General features: G+C 49.5%; 12 protein-coding genes across 12 annotated transcripts; 6 read left to right on the forward strand and 6 right to left on the reverse strand.

Annotated features, from left to right (window-relative positions):
• Positions 1–14: 14 nt before the first annotated feature.
• Positions 15–713, forward strand: N7518_010433 (putative ubiquitin conjugating enzyme; the record flags this gene model as incomplete). Its single annotated transcript, XM_057191359.1, has 3 exons — positions 15–171; positions 302–394; positions 460–713. The coding sequence occupies 3 exons, from the start codon at positions 15–17 to the stop codon at positions 711–713; spliced, it is 504 nt and encodes a 167-aa protein (XP_057037495.1).
• Positions 714–992: 279 nt separating this feature from the next.
• Positions 993–1,439, reverse strand: N7518_010434 (histidine phosphatase family protein; the record flags this gene model as incomplete). The annotated part of the gene is made up of 1 exon (XM_057191360.1): positions 993–1,439. The coding sequence occupies one exon, from the start codon at positions 1,437–1,439 to the stop codon at positions 993–995; it is 447 nt and encodes a 148-aa protein (XP_057037496.1).
• A 248-nt stretch (positions 1,440–1,687) lies between these two features.
• N7518_010435 (uncharacterized protein) lies at positions 1,688–3,446 on the forward strand (the record flags this gene model as incomplete). Its single annotated transcript, XM_057191361.1, has 4 exons — positions 1,688–1,942; positions 2,014–2,135; positions 2,191–2,762; positions 2,818–3,446. The coding sequence occupies 4 exons, from the start codon at positions 1,688–1,690 to the stop codon at positions 3,444–3,446; spliced, it is 1,578 nt and encodes a 525-aa protein (XP_057037497.1).
• A 292-nt stretch (positions 3,447–3,738) lies between these two features.
• On the reverse strand, positions 3,739–4,721 carry N7518_010436 (RTA1 domain-containing protein; the record flags this gene model as incomplete). Its single annotated transcript, XM_057191362.1, has 3 exons — positions 3,739–3,829; positions 3,888–3,962; positions 4,015–4,721. 3 exons carry the CDS (start codon positions 4,719–4,721, stop codon positions 3,739–3,741), a joined length of 873 nt encoding a protein of 290 aa, XP_057037498.1.
• Positions 4,722–5,543: 822 nt separating this feature from the next.
• On the forward strand, positions 5,544–6,769 carry N7518_010437 (Zn(II)2Cys6 transcription factor domain-containing protein; the record flags this gene model as incomplete). Its single annotated transcript, XM_057191363.1, has 2 exons — positions 5,544–5,612; positions 5,687–6,769. 2 exons carry the CDS (start codon positions 5,544–5,546, stop codon positions 6,767–6,769), a joined length of 1,152 nt encoding a protein of 383 aa, XP_057037499.1.
• Positions 6,770–7,386: 617 nt separating this feature from the next.
• Positions 7,387–8,640, reverse strand: N7518_010438 (uncharacterized protein; the record flags this gene model as incomplete). Its single annotated transcript, XM_057191364.1, has 1 exon — positions 7,387–8,640. One exon carries the CDS (start codon positions 8,638–8,640, stop codon positions 7,387–7,389), a length of 1,254 nt encoding a protein of 417 aa, XP_057037500.1.
• An 804-nt stretch (positions 8,641–9,444) lies between these two features.
• N7518_010439 (metal cation transporter MSC2) lies at positions 9,445–12,241 on the reverse strand (the record flags this gene model as incomplete). Its single annotated transcript, XM_057191365.1, has 4 exons — positions 9,445–10,315; positions 10,365–10,583; positions 10,638–11,786; positions 11,838–12,241. The coding sequence occupies 4 exons, from the start codon at positions 12,239–12,241 to the stop codon at positions 9,445–9,447; spliced, it is 2,643 nt and encodes an 880-aa protein (XP_057037501.1).
• A 453-nt stretch (positions 12,242–12,694) lies between these two features.
• Positions 12,695–14,206, forward strand: N7518_010440 (chitobiosyldiphosphodolichol beta-1,4 mannosyltransferase; the record flags this gene model as incomplete). The annotated part of the gene is made up of 3 exons (XM_057191366.1): positions 12,695–12,938; positions 13,002–13,198; positions 13,262–14,206. The coding sequence occupies 3 exons, from the start codon at positions 12,695–12,697 to the stop codon at positions 14,204–14,206; spliced, it is 1,386 nt and encodes a 461-aa protein (XP_057037502.1).
• Positions 14,207–14,347: 141 nt separating this feature from the next.
• Positions 14,348–16,718, reverse strand: N7518_010441 (uncharacterized protein; the record flags this gene model as incomplete). Its single annotated transcript, XM_057191367.1, has 5 exons — positions 14,348–14,544; positions 14,604–15,338; positions 15,391–15,580; positions 15,642–16,559; positions 16,611–16,718. 5 exons carry the CDS (start codon positions 16,716–16,718, stop codon positions 14,348–14,350), a joined length of 2,148 nt encoding a protein of 715 aa, XP_057037503.1.
• A 503-nt stretch (positions 16,719–17,221) lies between these two features.
• N7518_010442 (thiolase family protein) lies at positions 17,222–18,626 on the reverse strand (the record flags this gene model as incomplete). Its single annotated transcript, XM_057191368.1, has 3 exons — positions 17,222–17,422; positions 17,478–18,422; positions 18,480–18,626. 3 exons carry the CDS (start codon positions 18,624–18,626, stop codon positions 17,222–17,224), a joined length of 1,293 nt encoding a protein of 430 aa, XP_057037504.1.
• Positions 18,627–19,193: 567 nt separating this feature from the next.
• ubc2 (E2 ubiquitin-conjugating protein RAD6) lies at positions 19,194–19,942 on the forward strand (the record flags this gene model as incomplete). The annotated part of the gene is made up of 4 exons (XM_057191369.1): positions 19,194–19,235; positions 19,403–19,467; positions 19,527–19,751; positions 19,816–19,942. 4 exons carry the CDS (start codon positions 19,194–19,196, stop codon positions 19,940–19,942), a joined length of 459 nt encoding a protein of 152 aa, XP_057037505.1.
• A 776-nt stretch (positions 19,943–20,718) lies between these two features.
• N7518_010444 (putative kinesin family protein (KinA)) lies at positions 20,719–23,735 on the forward strand (the record flags this gene model as incomplete). Its single annotated transcript, XM_057191370.1, has 5 exons — positions 20,719–20,723; positions 20,777–20,802; positions 20,872–20,966; positions 21,019–23,444; positions 23,507–23,735. The coding sequence occupies 5 exons, from the start codon at positions 20,719–20,721 to the stop codon at positions 23,733–23,735; spliced, it is 2,781 nt and encodes a 926-aa protein (XP_057037506.1).
• Between the last annotated feature and the right edge of the window lie 571 nt (positions 23,736–24,306).

Here is a 24,306-nt window from a genome sequence, read left to right on the forward strand (position 1 = left end):
CCTCGACTATCAGCATGGCGACTTCTCCCGCCGGGCGCATGCTGTCCCGCCAACTGCAGCAGATGCAGTCCGATAAGGATATTCCCGGCATCAGTTGTGGCTTGGTCGATAATAACGTTTTCGAATGGGAGGTTATGCTCATGATATCAGACGATGTGAAGCTGTATGGAGGTATGTCATGGCCTCATTTCTCTATGGATTTGACGTCAATTCCTCGACTGGTGCTGTGGCAAACATAATGCCGCCTAGGGACATGTTGCTGCAAGTGCGTTGAAGAATACTAACAAGTTTGCTTGCCTAGGTGGTTTCTTTAGAGCTCGTCTCTCTTTCCCATCAGAATACCCTCACCGGCCGCCAAAGATGAAGTTCGAATCTCCTATCTTCCATCCGAATAGTACGTGGTTCCGGTTGAATTATTTATCACAGACAACTTACTCACAATTTACTCCGATTTAATAGTTTATGAGAGTGGCGACGTCTGCATTTCCATTCTCCATCCGCCCGAGGAGGACAAATACGGCTATGAGTCGGCTGCGGAACGCTGGTCTCCCGTGCAAACCCCCGAGACGATCCTTTTGTCCGTCATCTCTATGCTTTCCAGCCCGAACGACGAGAGCCCGGCGAATGTGGAGGCTGCTCGGCTATGGCGTGAGGACCCTGCGGAGTTTAAGAAGCGTGTCCGACGGTGCGTCCGTCTCACGTTGGATGACTAGACACGATTTAATTATACACGGCAATTTAAGATGGCGGGTTATGTCTGATTTAACATGGAGTTGCCGGGGTTCTTCTTCTTCAATGCACCGCGGCGAGCGGTGTTCTCTTCTTTTCTCTTCTTTATTGCATAGAGCGAGCAATACTTTGCCATGCTCTCCATCGCTGGTTACTTTGTGGTGCATTTCTTTGCGATTTCATGAGGCTGGAGCTTTATCCAGCGTCCTTGTCTGGTTTGGATCGAATCTATTTCCGAAGTAATTTCCGAATCTGACGTAGATCTAGCACAAATGTAGAGCGACAACAACTTGTCTCTTTTCCTTGTCCTTCAAATTGTGCACTACTTCAGCAACACGAGATCTCACGCAGTTTGCCCGCTCTTTCACAGCATCGTCATCTGGGGAGTACAGACCCTCCTTTATATGCCAGTTCTCCGCCAAAGCACTGAAATCTATACGGAAGGCCTCCTCTAGAACCTTACGAGAGGAACCGGTGTCACACGGGAAGGCACTCCGTTCTTGTAGTTCTGGGTCTATAACGAGCAATGAGCCATTCTCAATGCCTTGCCCCGAGTGAGGACAGAAGTAGCGTTTATCCAACACATGCGGAAATGCAGCGAGGGCGGTTTGAATAGCGCGTTGGAGCGGAGAGGTGATGATTATCACGACCCGGGAGGAGTAGGGAAATTCGTGGACAAGCTGAGCAGCTTGTTGAAAGCAGGGGGGCATTGTGGTACGATACATGCTTCATTGCCGTATCTTGATTGGTTATTTTGACTTTAGTGTGATGTCGGAGCTTACTAAACATCTTGGCTTGGTATTTGGAAGGTATGGAAGGTACGGCGAACGAAAGGTTATAGCAGTACTCGCTGCTCGCGTTTGATGAGATCTTATCCTCCTTAGCTATCTTGATATCTGTACTTGACCGCAAGATCCGCGCAGCTGTTAAATGAACATTTCGAACGACCGAAAACAGTATGCCACTCCTCTTCCCCCTTTCGCAATGCCTCTCTTCCCTCGCCCGGCTGAATCACAAATGGGGCAGCCACAGGGTTTCGAGGGGAAATGAGGGAACGGAAAAACCTCTGCCAGGGCGTTTGGTGGACGTTTTTCTGCGTACATGGGATCTAGGTTTTACAGCCTTCGGAGGACCACCAGTACACTTCCAGATTCTGCATGGCAGGTTCGTGGAGGGACAGGGCGGCAAGGAAAAATGGGTAGATGAGCAGACTGTACGATTCTCCTTTCATATTCTCAAGCTGGCGAGTCTCAATGTCATAGTGGCTGCTAACAAATCTCACAGTATCAGGAACTCTTTGCTATTTGTCAGGGCCTTCCGGGTCCCGGTAGCACGAAGATGATTTTCTGCCTAGCCCTATTACATGCAGGATTTATTCCTGCCATGCTTGTGTTTTTTATTTGGAGGTGACTATACATTTATGCTACAAAGCCCGCTATCTGTTCCAACTAACGGTGTCAGTCTTCCTGGCGCAATTGGCATGTATGCCCTCTCACTTGGTGTGCAAAACATGAGTGAAACCCTTCCCAAACCCATCTACTCCCTACTTTCCGGCCTCAACGCCTCCACAGTAGGCATCGTTGCACTTGCGGCCGTACAGTTGGCCGAAAAAGCTATTCGCGATAAACTATCCCGGATTCTTGTGATCTTTGGCGCATGTGCTGGTCTCTGTTACAATGCACTCTGGTATTTTCCCGTGCTGATGATTATCGGTGGTTTCCTCACGAGCATCTGGGATGGATGGTTGTATCAACAATTTTCGAGAGCAAGGATCGCATGGAAGAACAGACATAGTCGTCCACAAGAACCTGAAGTGACAAATGGGGACCCCACAGGCATGAACCATATAACCCTGGAAGAGAATAGAGTGCAAAGGAGTGAGACGACGCGACCGAGAAGGACGGATCCTAGAATCGAAGGACTACCACAGAGTACAGTCCATACTACAAGGCCAACGCAGTCCGCTGAAGATCCCTCACCACAGCACATTATTCGGATTCGGGTCGGAGTTTTGGTCGTGGTTCTCTTTTTTGGTGTGCACCCACCCTACCTGACAAATTTCCGGAGAGTCAACACTAATATGGTTAGCTTCCTTTATCGGGATTCTTGTTGCCAGAGGCCAGCTCACCACACCTCCACTGGCCCTCGACCTCTTTGCCAATATGTACCTTGCTGGCACAGTTATCTTTGGTGGAGGTCCTGTTGTCATTCCCCTTTTACGCTCCTATGTCGTCGATCCCGGGTGGGTCTCTAGTAGAGACTTCCTGATCGGCCTTGCCATTATTCAAGCTTTTCCCGGTCCTAATTTCAACTTCGCTGTCTTCTTGGGGGCGCTAGCACTGCAGCGCTCGCACTTCCCAACCATCTTCGGTGCGTTTCTCGGCGGTTTAGGAATCTTCTTTCCGGGAATCACGCTGGCCGTTGCAATTCAAAGCTTCTGGCGTGTATTGCGGAAGAAGAAGTGTGTGATCGATTTTCTAAGAGGAGTGAATGCTACTGCAGTTGGGCTAGTATTTACAGCTGTATACCGGTTGTGGGAGATTGGATACCTGACTCCTGAAGGAAGCGACGGACAGAGTCTAGGTAAGGAACCATGGTGGGTAGTTGTTGCGGCGGTAACATATGCAGGGAGTGCATGGTTCAATGTGCCCCCCGCCATGGCGATTGTAATGGGTGCCATTTTAGGCTTATGCTGGTTTGGAGCTGTGGGGCGATAGCATATTCTGGCAGCCATCGTTGTTCAGTCTATCTGTGATATAGCACAAAGCGACATGTCAATTTGTAAAACTATATTTTTTTATAGACTAATGATATCGCCCATGAGTCATCTCAGGAAGGTCTGCTACGGATCGCTGGAAGTATGCTCAGGAAAGGGATCTCTTACGATTCTTATGTTTTCATTACACCCTGATTAAGTAGAGTATATCATCTCTGGCATAGGCACATGCTGGAAAGAAAGTATCTAAAAAACGCCGAGAGCACCCGCAAAAGAAATATAAAAGAATGTTATTATGTGCGGGTCTTGGACGTGAAGCGCAATGATGGGAGGAACTTTCCAGGATGGAAGACGGTGAAGGCCAGACAGGCGAGAGTAATCATCCTAATGACACGTCAGCTATGATATCCCCGGCTTTCAAAGGAACCAAGAGACCACTTACATTCCGTCCAAGAGAAGAAACTCATTCTCCTTCTGCATCAGCGGGTTTCCCCAGCCACCAGCCATCTCCGGGATACTAGATATCAAGGTCAGTAAAGTGTCTTGTTTGGACGCATCTTGGCTCTTACCGATAAATGCACCGAATCAAGACTGTGACATAGGCAAAGACCTCGGCGCCCACGACGAACGGCAGCCACTTGGAAATAATCGGTGAATCGAGGTTCTTCTCGCCCGTAAACCCATCACCGTGCTTGAAGACCCTCCAGAAGAAGACAGTAGCAAAGAATCCACATACAACCATGGTCCCGACCTGGAAGGCGATACCAGCGATGATAATGTTGTCGCCTGCCTTGAGCATTTGGAAGTCATCGTTACCAGCAGCTGCGGCGACACCACCTCCTGCAGCTTGCAAAAGAAGAGAGCCAATATCGCATCCGATGAAGATCCAGGTGAAAAGGCGCGGCTTTAAGATCGAGTGTTCGGGTCCCAAGGTCAGAATGATATGCTTCAGCGTTAGGTAGACACCCGCCGCGACGAAGGTCGGCGAGAGCACCAGACACACGATCTGGAGTTTGAATGCAGGTGCCGACCATGGATTATAATGCATTTGAACCCTGCCAATGTACCCAGCCATTTCCATAAATGTTCCAATGAGCAGAGCTATCAAGAATGTCCATGTTCGGTAGTAGATGCTGAGACCGGTTTGGCATACTCCGAGTAGGCCAAAAACGACTGTGAAGAAGATGTTTCCGCCGAGATTGGGGTAATAACCGTATGTCGTGAGTTCAACAGGGCATTGTGGGCTTACTTCAAAGCAAGTGTCGTAGCCCGCCATGTTGGGTGAGATGTGTAATCAAAAGAAAAGAAATATAGAGTAAAGGAAGGAGAGTAAAAGAGAGCTGAGTGAGAGTAAGTCCTAGAAGGTGGGATAACAAGAAAAAGGGCCTCGAGTCTCTCAATGGAGAAAATCACTGGAGGGGTTGGATATCAAATCATAAATTTATCAGCCTTCAGGCAGGTCAACTCAATATCAAGGGGCCGCAGCAACAACATCTCCAGCAGGTGGAGCCCTAAATTGGTTCAACATGATGAAACCGGCTCCAAATGCATTGCTATTGGCTGTTTCTTGCCCTCGTTCTCGTTCGTTCTCGTTCGTTCTCGTTCTCGTTCTCGTTTTCTCCACGTCGCTTACGTCGGATCCACTTGTTTTCTATAAGGCGCTTTGATCCTTTCGGGGATTTGTTGCTTTTGGTCCGAGAGATTTTGGTCCGAGAAGGACTTTTCTTTCTAGAATCTGTAGAAATCTATAGATTCTAGATAATGTCAGTCGGTATTGAGTTCATAGTTTCAAGTCCGTCCTAGGGCTATATTGGGACATGTGACTGTGTAAGGCTAATGCTGACATAGGGGACGAAGCGACCACGGCCTTTTAAAAAGTATTATCAAATAATGACACCCGGACGAAGAAGTAGAAGGTAGAAACTGTAAAAAGGATTAAACCATACAGAAGAGAGAAAACAAGACAGGGAAGTCTTTTTATAGTCTCGGTCCACGTGACTCCTCCACATCATCTTCTCTCCCGCGCTTGGACTCTTCCACGTCTCGAAGGATCCGAGCAAACCGGTTACATGGACCCTCAGGTACCGTGATTTCCGAGATGCCTCCTCGCCGAGCGCACACTAAATCTCGCCAAGGCTGCGATCAGTGCAAGAGACGTCGCGTCAAGGTGAGTTCCGGAAACTTGGGATGGCCCCATAGATTGTCCCGGGCTCCATCAAATGACGAGACTAACGAATGCAGTGTGACGAAAAGGGGCCACCGTGCTCCAATTGTATCTCACGGGAACTCCCATGCACATATTTAAGAGCGCCGGCTCGGCCCGATTCACGAGCAAGCCAGACCCCGGCCCCGTTGGCTATTATAGACACTCCCCTGCGGCCGAGGATCCCTAGGCTGACAGCTCCCGTTTCTTCAACCATTTCAGCGGTGCGAGATCTGGAGCTTATGCATAAGTTTTCCACAGAAACCTATAAGAGTCTTTGCTCTTCCAGCTCGGAGCATTACGTCTGGCAGATTGCTATTCCTCGCCTGGCTCTTCAGTATGATTTTTTAATGAACGGCATTCTGGCTCTGGGGGCTCTTCATATTGCCGCCACAATCGAGCCACCGGCATCGCTGGTGTACATTGATATCGCCCTCCAATATCACAATCTCACATTTGCGCCATATCGCGCAGCTGTTGACAGTATCAACCCAATGAACTGCGAGGCTGCGCTGGCGCAGTCCATTATCACCACCGTTATAGGTATTGCTCTACCAAGAGTGACTGCTGCCCGCGGGGAAAGTTCAAGCATAACGGAGAATATTGTCGTTGTATTTGAACTCTTGCAAGGCGTGAGAAAAATCCACCGGATTGGTGAATCTTGGATTAAATTAGAGCTGTTTACCCGTCGAAGAAACTATTGGAATAGTGGGGTAGCCAGTATAGATAGCGATATGCGGGATGCCCTGGAGCGACTCGGTTCTTTGAACGATGAGGCCCTCGCTAGTATCGACCCCGATCAGCATCAGGTCAACAAAGATGCTATTGTCTATCTGCGGCATTTCTCAGCCAGAGTTGGCAATTCTGTTGATGCTGCCAATATTCTGGCTTGGCTCGCTATGAGCGACAAGGAATTCGTGGACAATGTGCGACGCCGACAGCCTCTATCTCTGTTGATTCTCATGCACTGGGGTGTGTTGCTCGGGGAGCTTGATGGCCAGCATTGGTGGGCTCGAGACTCGGGCCGGGCATTGGTCTCCGAATTATTGGATGCACTGCATCCCGGGGATATGGAATGGGCTAATGCTATGGCTTGGGCCCGGAAAAAAATGGGACTTTGATATACTATACCCGCTTTTTGTAATTTACACGAGGAAACCCAATGTGAAGAAACCCCATAGATAAATATTAATAGCTTCTGTTCTATTGCTGTGTACTATGATCCTTAACAGGTTGGCAGGCCCACTCAATCACCGTATTTCTAGTCATCCGAAACAACAAGTTTACTAGGTAGTGAAGAGGGGACCCTGCCACGGGGGACAGGGGCACCGACAGCCCTGCCTGCGAAACAGACGTGAGAGCAGAGTCGTCAGTGGGAGCAGTAGAGTGCTAGATAAAAGAACACCATGGAGTGACTATCAAGAAGAGAAGTGGGAGGTGTCTGCGTTGCTATCTTTGCCTCAGGGATGCTTTGATATCACATGGCCGCTTAGTTATCCTATACTGGAATCCCCCACTACAGTAGATAATGAACTCGGCTTATTTAAACCGAATGCTACCTCTAATTGAGGAAGCCTTTCTCTAAAATGACCTAAATAAATATCAATCGAGGAAGTATTATGATAGACGTAGCGTGGAGTATACGAAGGTCGTATTTGTCTCATGTAGCTCGAAGATTACGGGGGCTATAAAGTATCTTATGGCCGGTTTGCAGCCTCCTATCTCCCTGCAGCTCAGTTCAGATCCGAGCTTTCTCCTTTAGAGCCCCGAGGACATCGTGAGTCCGTGTCAAATTCAGAGCATCTGCCTCATGCTTGCACACCTGCATGCTCAATGGCCCGCTCACCTGTTTGAGCCAGTAGGACCGCCCGCAATCGAATAACCAGTTGCGAGTTCCTACTTGAATCAATTCCGCAAGAAAGCATTGCGGTGTGCTGCGATCTTCGGTAAAGATGATCTTCGGAAACTCTCGCTGGGCTGCAGGCGTGGCATTTTCCAGGCCCATTCGGAAGATCTCATCGAAGGTAATCGGGTGATAGAGCTGGGAACCAATCTGGACAATGCCCGTAGTCCGTGCTGCTGCGTGCAATAGACATGCGTTTGCTACGAGGTCTACGGGAATCTCGTCTAGGATATTGGCGCCTGTTTTATAGCCTTCCGTGGCATGCCAAACCTGCGTGGTGCCTCGATCGGAGAACCAAAGCCTAGTAAACTTGTTGAGAGGCGTGGAGTCCTCCGGTCCATATAGCGAGTAAGGGTATCTGAGCGCAGGACCGAAGATTGTTGGCCGTAGCAGTAGAATTGGAAGAAGAGGGAAGCGGCTGAGTAGTAGACGTTCCATGAGATGCTTGGCTTGGGTGTAGGTAGACGAGAATTTGCCCGCGTGAGGTGATGTGCCCAGCGTCAATATGGATGCCAGTTCTTCCTCTGCATCTTCTTTGCCTCCCAATTGATATATCCGCTCTAAAACTGTGCCATCGGGACGATGACTATTGACGTATGACGTAGAGATCTGGATGAGGAGTTTCAGTCGCCGGAATCCAGAGGTAATCCGTGCCATTTCCAGCGCAGGGAGGCAATTGTTCTCCAGTGCATCACGAATGGGACCTTCAAGTTTGATCTTGGCTGCTGTATGAATGACCAGGGTCACTTGATCTTGAAGTTGCCGAAGGATAGTAGTTTCAATCCCAAAGTTCACCGTCTTCATATCTCCAATCACAAACTCGATTTTGTTCGTGGCTAAAATAGCCTGTGCATGATTTGGCATCGATTCCCTCAGTTTTCCAATAGCTCGCTGGGAGTTCCCCCTAACCAGAACGAAAATCTTGCGAGTTGGCAGTTGCAGAGCTAGCTTGTAGAGGAGACAACCCCCTAGGCAGCCAGTACCTCCGGTGAGGAAGACTGTATGGCCCTCAAATATTTTTGCATATCCTCCTCGCACGACTTCGTCGGCATATGGTGATTTTGCGGTCGAAGCTGAAGCTGATGACATTGAATGTACTGGACGAAAGATTCAAATGTAGAGTGTAGTTGATATCTCTGTAGAAGCCTCTGTAGAAGAATGACAGAAAGGATCAGCTGGGGTTGCGATGGTGTCGGAAGGTATATAAAATGTCGTAACATCCTCTGTCCAAACCTGGAAGTCGAGTGGTTGGTAGCACAAGACTCGATGTCACTCTTCCATTTGTACGGTTTTAGATGCTACAGGTTATTTTTCTGGAGCTGCGGCCCGGCAGGTTGGCCGGTGGCGCCGATTTAGCTGACAAGGCTGGCAACCTCTAGGAGATGAAACGGAGGTTCGCTCTTATCAGAATAACACAATACGTAGACCTGGACTTTCGCGCCGTGTGCTGCCGAGGTTCGATGTGATTGTGTGACCCGAAGGAGCAGTGTCGCAATTCACGGAGATCTGGCCTCAGGGGCACCGACGGAGCTGCACTCCATTTGTCTGAGAAATGTAGGGCTCGGATCAAGGATATCCATTCAGGACAGTCCATAGCTGACAGACGGGTCGTACAAGTTTCACCCTTGAAGGATTCCGGGATAGGTTTCGCCTACATGTGATGCGATGAAGAACTGGGGTTCGTTATTGAATCATTGAAGTATATGCCTTGCACTTCCGATGCTGCGGAGAAAACTATGTGCTGCTGATCGGTGTAATCTTTCGGCGAACCGATCCAATCCTATCTGTACAAGAGATATATAGACATCGGCCGGGGCAAAGCGATACTAAATGTACCGTAAACCCTGGCTTCCCTTTGAGAGCAGTTGATGATGGGTGAAACGTTGTCACCAATCAAAAGCCCTTACTCCCACCGTTACACCAGCAGCGCGCATCTCCATCACGCTCAACCTGGACAAGAGTATCCATGTTTTTCTCCCGAAGGAAGTCGATGGTCCGTTGACGTACGTCTTCTAAATCTGCACCCCGGGAAGCGACGACGTGGATCACACCGAAAATATTCTGGGGCTTCTTCTCATGCGCATGTTCGTGATCGTGATCGTGATCGTGATCGTGGTCATGGTCATGGGTATGGGTATGATCGTGGTCACGATCGTGGTCATGATCGTGGTGCTGCTCATGACCATGGTGTTGGCTGTGGCTATGATCACGGTGATTCTCACAGTCCCCATGCTCGGAATGGTCATGGGAATGGCTATGCCCGGAAGATACCGGTCCTGTATCATCAAGCCAGAATTTGGGCACTGTATAACTAACCACGCCTCTCAAAGTGCTAACTCCCGCTAGTGTTTCCCTAAGAGTATATTCGGTGTCGGCTGGCATAGTGAGTAGCAGCGTCTTGGCCGTGCTGCTAACTAGAGGAACAGCCGAGGCGAAGATCAATATGGCGATGAAGCATGATGCCAACGGGTCGTAGCCGGCCCAACCGGAGTAATGCACGAGAATGGTTGAAATGACGACTGCCACCGAACCAAGCGTATCGGCAAGAATGTGCAAGAAGATGCCGTGCATGTTCTCATTGCCATGAGAATGGTCGTGGCCATGATCATGCCCGTGAGCATGACCGTGCTCGAAGCTAAAGATTCCGACCAAGTTGACTGCAAGGCCAGCAATGCTGACGATCAGTAACTCGCCTAGACGATGCACCTCACTCCCCGACGAGAGCCGTTCCACCGCTTCGTAAATGATCTCAACGCTGATGATCCTGTATGTTGTTAGAATTTGCCTCTACGCACCGCTTTGGCAACACTCACATGAGGAAAATCCCGTTGGCAAATCCTGACAAAGTATCAACTTTACCATAGCCGTAGGGGAATCGAGTGTTCGGGGGCCATTTGCTCATGACAGCGGCACATAAACCAACAACAAGCGCAAGACAATCGAAAAACATGTGAATACTGTCACTAAGCAGTCCCAATGATCCAGTCAGGAACCCATATGATAACTGAACAAGCATAAAAGTGAAATTCAGGCTGAAAATGTTAGCAGTAATTCAAGAGAGACAATTATTGGATTTCATAACTCACCACATGAAGTAGAAGATGCTACGGGAATCCTTCTCTTTGAGAATGCTGTGCAGCAACGGGTATGGTTCGCTTTTATGAAGAAGCCACTTTGATACTCGGGAGGATTCTGAGGTTGTGTCTGAATGTGAATGAATGTGCGTGTGGCTATGCGCATGCGTATCCAGATGCAAATGAATGTCATCCCTTCGAGAGGCAAAGAAAGAGGCCGTAGCCAAGACACCACGTGTGGCATAAACCATGAGCAAGTCATCCTGGACATGTGGGGAACAAAGAAAAGCTGCAGCTCCGGCGCAAATGGCGAGTCCGGCCTTTTTGGGAGAGCGGGGGCTGGAGGGCAGGAAAATCATAAGAGAAGTAGCAAAGATACCCGTCGGAATAAGGAGATATACCAGTTCCCAGATGCTGAAAACAAGTCCTCGGTTGAAAAGTATGCTCAGGAGTGCAAGGGAGGACCCAGATATAACGGCCAGTGGTGCATCAGTCGTGACCACAGCGGAGGAGTGACTCAGGCGTGAAGTCTTGCTCTGTGCAGCAACAAGACCAGGCTCAGGAATAGGTCTATTATGACGGAGAGAGGGGAATGGGGGAGGCGCAATAAACACAGATCCTAATAGGGCGGCATATCCAATGACTGGAGATACGTCCCAAGGATGGTTCAGCCCAAGGAAACTCGACATAATAACCACCACTAACAGGGCAATGGATAGGATCTTTCGACCGTATTTCTCTTGAGTGTGCGAGGCTCTATTGATGATTGCTGGGACCCTCGATGCCGTCGCAAGAAGCAGCGCAAATGCAACCAAAAAACTTCCGACCTTGAGCGCTGCAAATATTGGCAGTGCCACTGAGACAATTTGTAAAAGTGAAGTTTGGACGCTCTTCACATTTAGTTTGGGGAAATTAACGGACAAGAGCGTGGACGAGCCAGCCTTTTGGTAGTTGATACGTAGTAATTGACCACAGCCGAAGAGGGTGAGGGTGAGCGCTGTCAAAAGGCAGGTCTTCTGACTAACTTGCCCGGTAGTAATGCTCGCAGTTGTACCAGGTATACCTTCGCTAGATAGATTTTGGCTTTGGGCATTTTGTCTCTGGTACCAAGAAAGCGTAACCCACGGCAGCACGATGAGTGCACTAGTCAGAATCTCGTTGCTGCAATTAGGGTCAGCTTTTACTCGTCAATAACATTCTAACCCCACGTACATATTCCCTGGACTATAGTCTGCCTGTATAGTGGTATCCGTAGATAATATTCCATAACCGCCATTGGGATCTTTCAAATGGTGGTCATCTAGCACATCGTGGTGAAGAGATGACACACTATGGTTATGATTGTGGTGTCCACTGGAGTGCGAGTGCGAATTCGAATGCGCATGGTGACTGTGGGCTGATATTTGATGTGTATCCCCATATGAATAAGTCGGGTTCATAGCATTGATTGGCTCCGGGTGTTCAGGAAAGGTGGCATCAGCTGGCTGTGAGAGGGAAGGCGGAGGTTGCGCCCAGCGGTTGGATCGATGGCCACGACTGCGACCATGACTATGATTATGACTGTGTCCATTGGGTGGTGTGAAATCCACGCCCAGAGACGGTGCCCCCGTCGACATGATCTTCAGATGCTGACGGTGCGCAGCAGCTGGAAGGTCCAACGAAAAGGATAGGAGATGGGGCACTGCCAAGATATCGAGGGTGGAGCGGGCGAGAGCTCAGATTAGCGGGCAGGTTGTCAGCAGATCCAGCATTGCGGAATAGGACCGGAGGGTAATAAAAGGAAAGTAATATAATTGGGGAAAGTGAGCGCCACGTACAGGCCCAAACAAATTGCCACTATCTCTAAGGAAAGGCCCGTCTCCCCAAAGGTTCTCATAAGGGGAATCACGTGAATCCTTATCAGATTACGTATCGGAATGGATGATTGACCTCGGGACACCGGAGCCGCGAACACTTCCTAAGCATTGAACTGTGGATATTCCCTCTGCTGGTTGGCTCTCTAAGGATCATTGATGTCATTGAGGGCTGATCAATACCATGAGCGAAATACTTGAAGTGCCATTGCCATCATGATCGAGACCTTCATCAGCATAGTGTTCGGCCTGTCTAGCGCCCTCACTGTGTTGATCCTGTTACTTCCTTCGCAATATCAACCAGAACAAGCAGGGTCTCCAAGATCCGATGACGCAAAAAGGCGCAAGACATGTGTTCAAATACTTGTTCTTGGTGACATTGGCCGAAGCCCGCGCATGCAGTATCATGCATTGAGCATTGCGAAGCATGGCGGGGAGGTGGTAATTATTGGGTATAATGGTTAGTACAAACCCCTTGATACAGAACATAAGATAGGATCGCTAACCACCGTTTATGAAACAGAATCTGATCCTCATCCTGATATCATATCTAACCCCAACATTTCGATTGTTCCGCTTCGCCCGCATCCCGCTCTCCTACAGACCAGTAACAAGCTGCTGTTTACAATTTACGGGCCCTTGAAGGTACTATTCCAGATCGCTTGTCTCTGGAAGTGTCTCGCATACACCACAAAACCGTCCCAATGGCTTTTGGTTCAGGTATGTCTGAAAGGGAGGTTCCTCGATCTTCATTTGAAGTACTGACTCCCTCTTGAATAAAAGAACCCGCCTTCCATTCCTACACTGGCTATAGCCTCCCTTGTGTGTTTCCTGCGGCAAACAAGGCTCGTCATTGATTGGCATAATTTTGGATATTCCATACTTGCGTTAAAACTCGGCCCAACCCATCCATTGGTGAAAATGTCGATATGGTATGAGAAGGTATTTTGCAAGTCTGCTTCGGCCCACTTTTGCGTCACCAATGCCATGACATCCGTTCTCAAGAAGGATTTCAACCTTCCAGCTCCTGTCCTGCCACTGCACGACCGCCCTGCCAGTCACTTCAATCCTATCCTCGATCCCAATGCACGAATGGATTTTCTCACGACTCTGCCGGAAACGAAAGAATTCCACTCTTCTTTGAAAGCAGGGTCTCTCCGTGTTCTAGTCAGTTCAACGTCATGGACTGCGGATGAAGATTTCTCGGTCCTCATCGATGCCCTCCTCCGGTATTCAGAACTGGCCACCACAGTGCAGCCTCACCTCCCCGAGATTTTGGCTATCATAACAGGAAAGGGCCCACAAAAGGAGATGTATTTGGAACAGATTGCGGCCCTTGAGAAGTCCAGCAAGTTACAGAAAGTCACAATTCGAACTGCGTGGCTGAGTGTACCAGAATATGCTCGGCTATTGGCATCCGCATCTCTAGGAGTTAGTCTGCATACCAGCAGCAGTGGGGTAGATCTGCCCATGAAGGTTGTAGATATGTTCGGGGCTGGTCTTCCTGTTGTTGGGTGGGATCGTTTCGAAGCATGGCCCGAGCTGGTCACTGAGGGCGTGAATGGGTTAGGCTTTGGAAGCTCAGAGGAGCTAGCTGAGCACTTGGTCGACCTGTTCGGTGAGAACGACAAATTGGAAAGTCTTCGTCTAGGCGCCCAAAAAGAAAGCTCTCGCCGATGGGACGACGAGTGGGATCCTATTGCGGGGTCCCTTTTTGGGCTCACATAGATAGCTCTCTGTAAATGATATGAATATGATTATCCGTTGGAAGCATTGTGTGGCAATATCGTATCACATATCTTGTCTTTTTTTGCAGCCGCTAGCCATCAAGGAGACACTGTTATCATTGCAAATTCTATCTGAGGACACCTAGTAACTGGCCTGGAATTTGGCTGCGCAGTGTAAGCATATATCAAACGTCTCAAAGAGAGCATCGAATGTTCGACCTTGTTTTCCTCCACGCATGCATGCCACGAGTTCTTCATCGAGAGCTTCTTTGCGACAGACAAAACAATACTTGGATATCCCAGGTCCTTGAATGGCAAGGAAGGACAATCCACATCGTTCTATACGAATGAAAATTGTCAGCACGTTACTATCAAATTCAAACCATGAGGTGACTTACCCCAAAGATGGCCATTGGCGCACTGAGCCAATTGGGCTGAGGGCCACCCAATTCCCGCATCACAAACTTCGCACTTCTCATAAATGTGGCCGCCTGGGCCAGTGACCTGATCCATAGTCTTCGCAGATACCGGGGCGGGGTTGCTGTTGCATTTGAAAATCTCATCGCTCAGGTCCGCGCCTGTTACTACTGCTAGACGCTCTAGAGACCGCCGAGTATGAAGCCGAAGCGACTTGTCCTCTTCACCCACAATGGAACGACAAGCTACGGCATAAAGCAGGCGTTGACTCTCCATGTCAGGTTCAATATTGCCGTCCTCACCAGGTAGCACGAAACGTATCACTTCTCCTGTCTGGTTATGATCATCGGGGATTTGCGCCGCAAATAGGGCTTGGGTATTGATCGTGGGTCCACTCTCCTCTGAAAAGACAATCATAGACCTGTCGTCAGAGGTGATGCGATACTCGATCATGTCCGTGGGATGTGAAGTGAAGATAGCCGCAGTCATGTTGCGATAGGCTGCGAGTCCCCAAATCCTGGAAACTGACATTCCTCCCAAGTCGTGCTCTAAGTCATAGTCATCCTGAAACTCTTCAATCATGCGTTTCCATTTTGGTTGTTGCAGAGCGCTGTTGCTTTGTAGTTGGCGAAGTTCTGTGACTAAGCCAATTCCACCGAGTGTACCTAGGTAGAGCTTGCATGTGTCGCTTTGTTCATTCACGGAAGTGAGCATTGCTATAGCTGGTCAGAAGTGCTGAAAGGGCCTCATAGACCTTGGATAACATACCCGAAATTGGCTCCAGGTGCCTTGCTTGATGGCCCTTGTTGTCCTCGGTTTGTGGCTCGTAGATTGGATAGTCATGAAATACGAAGGCATCAGAATTGCTAACGCTACCCGTGTACGTATCGTAGGGCATAGATATGGCGATGAATGCTGCCATGGCGCCCACTGCCAGGACAATGGTTGTGGATGATCTCTGTTAGGCTTTTATTAGAGAAACGGCGCATTTTAGCATGGATGTAAGAAATCGAACGTACGGTATGGAGCCATCTAAGAGGGCCAGCGATGTTGTGATATGCCCATTTCTCATTCAATTGGTCCAGAGGATGCTCTGTCAAATCGGCGCTCAACGTGTACTGTTGTGAGGTCTCCCCGAGCTCGCTCCCGAGAGTCACTTTGAGTTTCATTAGCCGAAGCTGCGTTCCGCATACTGCAGCTACCATGGTGACTGCGCAGCCAAAGTTCCCCGGGCTCGTCGCGGGTGAAATCTGCCACGGACCACAGGAAAGCACAGTAGTACGTTGTCTCTCTTTCATTGCCTTCTCGAAGAGCGATCCAGAGCAGAACGGACTGTCCTTGGTTTCCGGGTTCTTTAGAGAGTGAAGCGCCAGAATCTGAAGATCATAGGGCTTGGAAGGGCTATCCGTTGGGTCTGATCTGCGGACCTGCACTAGCATGACTTCATTGAAATCGTTCACAACCATTAGCAGTGGAATTCCCCAGCGGCTTTCGTGCGAATGTAAAAAGGAAGCGCCCGCGGTAGGCGTTGATGGCTTCAAATACTCGCACCAAGTGAAAGATCGAATGTTAACCTTCCGAAAGGCATGGCTACTTGGGTCCTGTGATGGCTGCGGCTGTGACCAAAATACACGATTGGTGACGGCAACCCTGGTCCATTGCTTCTTAAGGCCAATGGGCTCCCAGAGGGACAATACCAGATTAGACGTCAGCACGGCTAGGACACTACGTCGATATTTGCCTAGTCCTGCTGGGGACCAAGCGAGACCGACCACATTGCTTTCTGAAAGGTCTGCAGCGACCGAGAAATCATCTCGATTTCCCGGAAGGTAGTTCGGCCATTCAGAGTTCGTAAACAAGTTGGCTCTAACACGAGTTATGAGCCAATCTTGGGTTGAGTTGGGGGCAGATTCCTCATCTCTGCTAGTTTTTGGTGTCTATCAAAAATGTCAATTATATTGAAGCTCATCGGATAACTAGATAAATACCAGGATTTGAAAGTATTCACCCGCAGCGATAGCAAGCTCACCGTCCGGGGACCAAGAAATGGCGTCATGGCAGGACGGAGATAATGACAGGGCCACAGGGTTCAGCATAGTGTCAGATATCGGATCCTTGCCGTGTCAGCATTATTGGTATATAAAGGGTTCGCGCGGTAGAGCATGAGGATATGAAGAAGAAAAGCCAGAGTCTGCTTTTGTTTGGGTTGCATTCTGCTGGATTGATTCCTGAGGAATCAGGCGCCAACCACAAAAGACCCTAAGAATCCTTCAAAGATCTTTTCAAAGTTGCAAAACGGGAGCGAAAGAAAGATTAATGGCTTTATGGATATATATAAGAGATCTAAGGAAAGAGGTGAAGAAAAAATAGCGAGAGAATGATACATAGTACTAATGTATCCATATAAAAAGGTCCGCAAAGAAACAGGCGATGAGTTTATACATAAAAGGTGAGTAAATACAATTTTTGGCCAATCCGCTATTCCAAATCCAAGAAAAGTGCACGTCTCTGCTACACGGGATGATATCCAAGCCTGCATTGTTCATTTGAGGGCATCAGTCATAACTTGCCACCGAAGACATTGCAATTTTTGGTGAAATTAATCCACCCGATCCAGTCTCTGAACAACCATCGCAGTTGCAGCACCGCCGCCGTTGCAGATCGCAGCCACTCCATACTCGCCGGGCTGCAATTGGTGGAGCAAGGTGACGAGGATACGTGAGCCTGAGCTGCCAAGAGGGTGGCCGAGAGAGATGGCGCCTCCAAGCATGTTGACTTTGGCGTTTTGCAAACCGAGAATCTGTAGGAGTTAGAAGTTAGATCTGGTATGGAAGTTAGACAAATACGGCACTGACCTTTTCATTGGCTTTGATGACAGCCGCAAAAGCCTCGTTGAATTCCCATACCGCCACTTGGTCCTTGGTGATTCCAGCACGCTCCAGCGCCAGGGGAACTGCTTTGGAAGGGGCCACTGGGAAGTCTACAGGGTCAACGGCGGCATCGGCCGAAGAAACAATACGGGCCAAGACACGGCTGCCACCGCCATACTTGCGAGCAATATCCCTGTTGCCCAAAATCAGAGCGGACGCTCCGTCATTCATGCTAGATGCGTTGCCAGCGGTTACAGTACCAGTCCCATCTCGTAGGAAGGCGGGTTTGAGGCCCTTCAACTTGTCGATACGCAAGTTTTCGAAGCCCTCGTCTCGGTCGACAATGGTATCTCCTTTCTTGCCCTTCACAGTAACCGCGGCAATCTCGTCGGCGAACTTGTTCTCCTTCCATGCCTGCTGAGCGCGCTCGTATGACTGGATGGCATATAAATCCTGCTCCTCCCGCGAGACGCTGTGGTTCTTCGCAGTATGTTCTGCGCAAATGCCCATGTGGAAATTGTTGTAAACATCCCATAAACCATCCTTGATGAGACCATCCTCTAGCTTGATCTCACCAAAGGGTGGCAATTGGCTGGCACGTGCCATATAATAGGGGACGCGACTCATGTTCTCCATACCACCAGCCACTTGTGCCTCTGCCAAGCCAAGTTGAATATTTTGTGCGGCAAGTGACACAGCCTTCAAGCCAGAAGCGCAGACCTTGTTGATTGTTGTGGCTTCAACAGTGGAAGGGAGACCGGCAAATATAGACGCCTGACGGGCAGGTGCCTGGCCTACTGAGCCCTGCAAAACATTTCCCATATACACATCCGTGATCTTCTCAATAGGTACCTTGGACTTGGCTAGGGCGGATTTGATTGCAACAGCGCCAAGCTCAGGTGCTGATACGGATGCAAAAGAACCATTGAACTACCCTGGAAGTTAGCGAATTGTTCTTCTGAAGGAGATTTCTCTAAAGGTACCCACCTTTGCTGTTGGTGTCCGAGATGCACTCAGAATGTAAGCTTCTTGAATCTCCTTGCATGTCGGGCGTGCAGAGCTGAACTGTCGCTGGGGGCAAAATGCGGGGAAGACCCGTTTGGGGAGACGAGCAGACATGCCTGCGGAAATCATGACTTTGTTTTAAGATGAGGGGGTGAGTGGTGAGGTGACAGTATTGAAAAATTAGATTGTGAGAAGGGATAATTAAGGACGAAGAACTGAGGAATGCTGTTGCATGTGCATATGTATTGAAAATTATCCGCCCTTATAACCGCCTACAACCGCCACTCCGCTTGAACCGAGGCTTCTCCCGAGGCGGTCGGGTTAGGTGAACCTTGGAACCTTGGGAAAGCGCTAGTTAAAAGTTTTTGTTAAGGAAATTATCCCGAGGTCACATAATTCTTGCTGAGTCAGCACTGGAGTAGCCGTGGAGTTTCCCGGGGCCCCGGGAAACTGCTCGGACATTCACTCTAGCCTGATTGGGGTGGTTTCTCCATTGGGCTAGTTCATCCGGACTTCCCCTCTATCGGTTCGCTGCATATCGCCTTACCGTATCAATGACCTGTCGGGTTTCCTCTCCTTCCCCTCTCCTTTCTTTCCCTTCACTTCTGACTGTATTTGCAAATCCTGATATCTAGCTACATACACACAGCTTTAGCAAACCATTTCATTTACTTTCCGCCTCCCCCAGATTCGATCATGTCTACATCCGCCCGTCGTCGTCTGATGCGGGACTTCAAGGTACGCGTCAATATTATCACCTCGCCTTAGGCTGTTCGAAACGTTTCCACTGTATCCATAAATGATCCCATCTCAAGCTATCCTATGTGCCCGATTTGCTTCTTAATCTCTTCCCCGGTGTTCTGTGTCCAAGATGATTTGCTCCGCTAACATTTCCATACTCACAGCGCATGCAAACCGATCCCCCAGCTGGTGTCTCTGCATCTCCAGTCGCTGATAATGTCATGACATGGTATGTTTCTTCCGCGGCATGATTCGAGGCTCTTGGCAATGATTCTGATGAAATGCTAGGAATGCCGTCATCATCGGCCCCGCCGATACGCCGTTCGAAGATGGCACATTCCGCCTGGTCATGAACTTCGAAGAACAATACCCCAACAAGCCCCCGGGTGTTAAATTCATAAGCCAAATGTTCCATCCCAATGTGTACGGGACCGGCGAGCTCTGTCTCGATATTCTGCAGAACCGCTGGAGTCCGACATATGATGTGGCGGCTATTCTTACTAGTATTCAAAGGTATCGCTCCTTTGTTTATGAAAGATCACTATACAAATGCTAATGTCCGGCTCGTCAATTCTAGTCTTCTGAATGACCCCAACACCTCGTCTCCGGCCAACGTCGAGGCCTCGAACCTCTACAAAGACAACCGTAAAGAGTACACCAAGCGAGTGCGTGAGACGGTCGAGAAAAGCTGGGAGGACAACTGAGCAATCTGATTCGCTCAGCCGAGTTCGATGCGCTGATATTCTTACGAATGGGCACAGCAGCTTGACCTTTTGGTCTGCACAGCATGGGGTTTATGGCGCTTGGTATCTTATTCTTTCAGGTTGTGTATTCTTTTCTCTCCCCACTTTTTTGACGTTCTTTTCTTCTCATTTCATCTTTTCTCTCTTTTTTGATATCTCTAGTTCATGCTTTTTCCTCCTTCACCAAGTCATGCCATCCGAGTTTACAAGATTAGTCACATAGTTTTAGTGCATTAGTTAGCCTGCATTTCCTGCAAACCTTGCGCTTTGATCCTGTGACATGTTCATTGTAAGGAATATAAATGGGCGTGCAAGTAAACAAGACATGCAATTATATGCTTCATTGTATATTTCCCTATACATTAAGCTTATCTGCAGGATGGTTGCATATCCGAGTCCGGGGGCGGTAAGCCCAAACGGGGTCACAGTCAACAGTTGAAATCCCACTCTTTCGCGTCAACCCCCTCCCCTTCAAAGTCCCATTGTAGGTCTTCTTGGTTTGGCCGTCCTTTCTTTGCGGCCTGACTGCTGCTTTATCTTTCTCTTCATTCCTTGCTCGTTTTGGTCCACGTTGCACGTGGACCCCCTGACCCTTTAACCCCCTCCTCCGAGCCACTACACCGCAACAGACGAGTTTCCATTTGAAACGCCTCTGACGAACTTCACGGCCCACCTACCCTTTTTTGGGGTCTATCTTCTAGCTTGCGCGTGTCATAGCCAAGTTACACTCTACAAATATGGCGTGAGTACGCTCGGCCCTATCGTGCGTTGGCCATCACTAATATGGTTCCACAGGTCCGCGGGGTCGAACACCATCAAGGGTATGCACAGACTGGCACAATAAAATAAAGCGCGTTCTACTAGGACTTGGACTGATTGGCCGTATATAGTGGTTGCTAGGTTCCGTCCGCAAAACAAGGTCGAATTGTCTTCTGGGGGTAAGCCTATCGTCGAATTTGAAAATGAAGAGTCATGTAGCATCAATGTGAGTCCGAACTGAAGCCATAACTCACGAGGCTATACTGACGGAATTCTAGTCCCGAGAGAACACAGGGGCCTTCACGTTTGATCGGGTGTTCCCTATGGACACCGCGCAAAGCGATATCTTTGACTTCTCTATCCGACCGACGGTGGACGATATTTTAAATGGATATAACGGAACAGTTTTCGCTTATGGTCAGACTGGTGCTGGAAAATCATATACGATGATGGGTTCCGACATCGATGATGACATAGGGAAGGGTATTATTCCACGCATGATCGAGCAAATCTTCGCCAGCATCCTGACTAGCCCGAGCAACATCGAGTACACCGTGCGGGTCAGCTATATGGAAATTTACATGGAGCGGATCCGTGATTTACTCGTGCCCCAGAACGACAACTTGCCAGTTCACGAGGAGAAAGCTCGTGGAGTTTACGTTAAAGGATTGCTGGAAGTCTACGTATCTAGCGTGCAGGAGGTCTACGAAGTTATGCGCCGGGGAGGAGCAGCACGCGCCGTCGCTGCAACTAACATGAACCAGGAATCGTCCCGCTCCCACTCCATCTTCGTGATCACAGTCACCCAGAAGAATGTCGAGACTGGGTCTGCTAAGAGTGGCCAATTGTTCTTGGTTGATTTGGCTGGTAGCGAAAAGGTCGGAAAGACCGGCGCAAGTGGCCAGACTCTGGAGGAGGCCAAGAAAATCAACAAGAGTTTAAGTGCGCTAGGAATGGTAATCAACGCATTGACCGACGGCAAATCGACACACATTCCTTACCGTGACTCCAAACTCACTCGAATTCTCCAAGAATCCCTCGGTGGTAACTCTCGAACGACTTTGATTATCAACTGTTCGCCTAGCAGCTACAACGATGCGGAAACAATCTCAACCTTGCGTTTCGGTGTGCGCGCCAAGGCCATCAAGAACAAGGCTAAGGTCAATGCAGAGCTGAGCTCCTCGGAGATGAAGCAACTGCTGCGCAAGGCGCAAAGTCAAATGACGAATTTCGAAAGCTACATCTCAGCGCTTGAGGGCGAAGTCAGCCTGTGGCGTAGCGGTGATAGCGTTCCCAAGGATCAATGGACCCCCTCTCGAGGAAACGAAGTTGTCAGTTACACGAAGGCTGAAGCCCGCGGCCCACGTCCGAGTACGCCTTCACGTTTGCAGGAGACTGCGCGTTCAGAAACCCCGCGCCCAGATTCACGGGTTGGAGATCGGTCCAGCACCCCCAGCCTGGTGCTGGAGAAGGACGAGCGTGAAGAATTCTTGCGCCGTGAGAATGAATTCCAAGACCAGCTTTCAGAGAAGGAGTCACATATTGTCAACGTGGAACGCAGCCTCCGCGAGGCACGCGACGAGCTTAGGTCCATGAAGGAGAACGGCGCGCGAACCGGCAAAGATAATGAGCGCTTGGGCACAGAAGTCAACGAGCTCCGTATGCAGCTCGAGAAGGTCTCCTATGAGAGCAAGGAAGCCGCTATCACCATGGATAGCCTTCGGGAGGCCAACTCGGAACTCACAGGCGAGCTGGATGAAGTTAAGCAGCAGCTTCTGGATGTCCGAATGAGGGCAAAGGAGACTACTGCAGCACTTGATGAGAAGGAAAAGAAGAAGACCGAGAAGATGGCTAAGATGATGGCTGGGTTTGACCTCGGTGGCGACGTGTTCTCCGATAACGAACGCAAGCTGCAAGACCTCATCCAGCGCGTCGATGCTCTACACCAAATCAGCTCTGCAGGTGAACTCATTGCACCAGACGATATTCTTGACCTTCGCACGAATCTTGTCGAGACGCAAGGCTTTATCCGACAAGCCGAGCTGACCGTGAACGACCGAAGTGACTTTGGTGAGCTGCAGGACAGCCGCCGTGCAGACTTGGAAAAGAGGCTAGATGGCCTTCAACGAGAGTATGAAGATCTCTTGACGCGCAACTTGGGCGAGGGCGATGTGGAAGAGATTCGAGGAAGGCTAGAGCACGTTTACGTGGCAAAGAATGAGGCTGAAACTGCGGCGGCCGCGGATCTTCGTTCTGACATTTTACGCAAGGATGAAGAGTTGACCAAGTTGCGACAATCGCTTGTCGACAGCCAGTCCCGGACCTCCACCAATGGTGCCGCAAGCAAGACTTTGCAGCAGCAGATTACCGAGTTCGATGCCATGAAGAAGTCTCTCATGCGTGACCTGCAGAACCGCTGCGAGCGTGTCGTAGAGTTGGAAATCTCCTTGGACGATGCACGAGAGCAGTATAACAACGTTCTTCGATCATCGAACAACCGGGCTCAGCAGAAGAAGATGGCGTTCTTGGAGCGCAACCTCGAGCAATTAACCCACGTGCAGCGTCAGCTTGTGGAACAAAACAGTAGCTTGAAGAAGGAGGTGGCAATCGCTGAGCGGAAACTGATTGCAAGAAATGAGCGTATTGCCAGCCTGGAAGCCCTGCTCCAGGAGAGCCAAGAGAAGCTTACCCAAGCCAACCACCGGTATGCGTTGACTTATTCTCCTGGTTTCGCTTGATGATACTCGATACTAACTACGCTGATAGATTCGAAGCTCAACTCACCGCTGTTAAGGAACGTCTGGAAGCAGCGAAGCAAGGTTCCACCCGCGGCTTACCGAGCATGGATGGGAATGCGAGTTTTAGCTTCGGTGGATCGCGCATCGCGAAGCCACTCCGCGGGGGTGGTGACGGGCCGGCGAACTCGAACGTTGCGGGCGTACAATCGCAAGAAGCGCCCGGGAAGCGCAGCAGCTGGTTTTTTGATCGCCGATGATCCTAACCCACTGTCAGAAGGCTGCTCGTCCCTTGCGCAACTGCTTCTGAGGCTTGATAGCTGTCTGCCGTGCACCCCGGACCTCGTACAATTCGTGCTTGTTTCACTAGCATGTGGTTGATCTGGGCTGATATTGATCTATATTGATTCCTCTTTACGCTGTCTCACGAGTTTCTTCTTTTTTTTGATCATCTGGTCGGCAGGCTTTTCTTCTTGTTTCTGATATGATTTTGATACATATTTCCTTTCCCATGTTTCCTTGCCTTGCTCATTCCAGTATATTAGATCGCGCCCTGCATGCCGGGGACTGGCTCTTGCGTCTTCCCGATACCCTTGTACATCAATTCCAGATAGAATGGAGAAGAGCTGGTAGTTAGTCTGCTGGGCCGACTTGAGTGATTTTGATGTGACATACTATACTCCGTATACGAGGCGACAATGGACTGGTTCGATCCTTATCAAAGCTAGCGCACCATTCTCACTCTGCCTAATTATCGTAGCGTCAAAGTCCGATCAAAGTCAAAGCCAAGTTGATAGACACTGTACTGTATACATACACTTCACTACCAAG

Source organism: Penicillium psychrosexuale (genome assembly GCF_028828465.1).
Source record: "Penicillium psychrosexuale strain IBT 29551 chromosome Unknown utg000006l, whole genome shotgun sequence".
NCBI classification, from domain to species: Eukaryota; Fungi; Ascomycota; class Eurotiomycetes; order Eurotiales; family Aspergillaceae; genus Penicillium; species Penicillium psychrosexuale.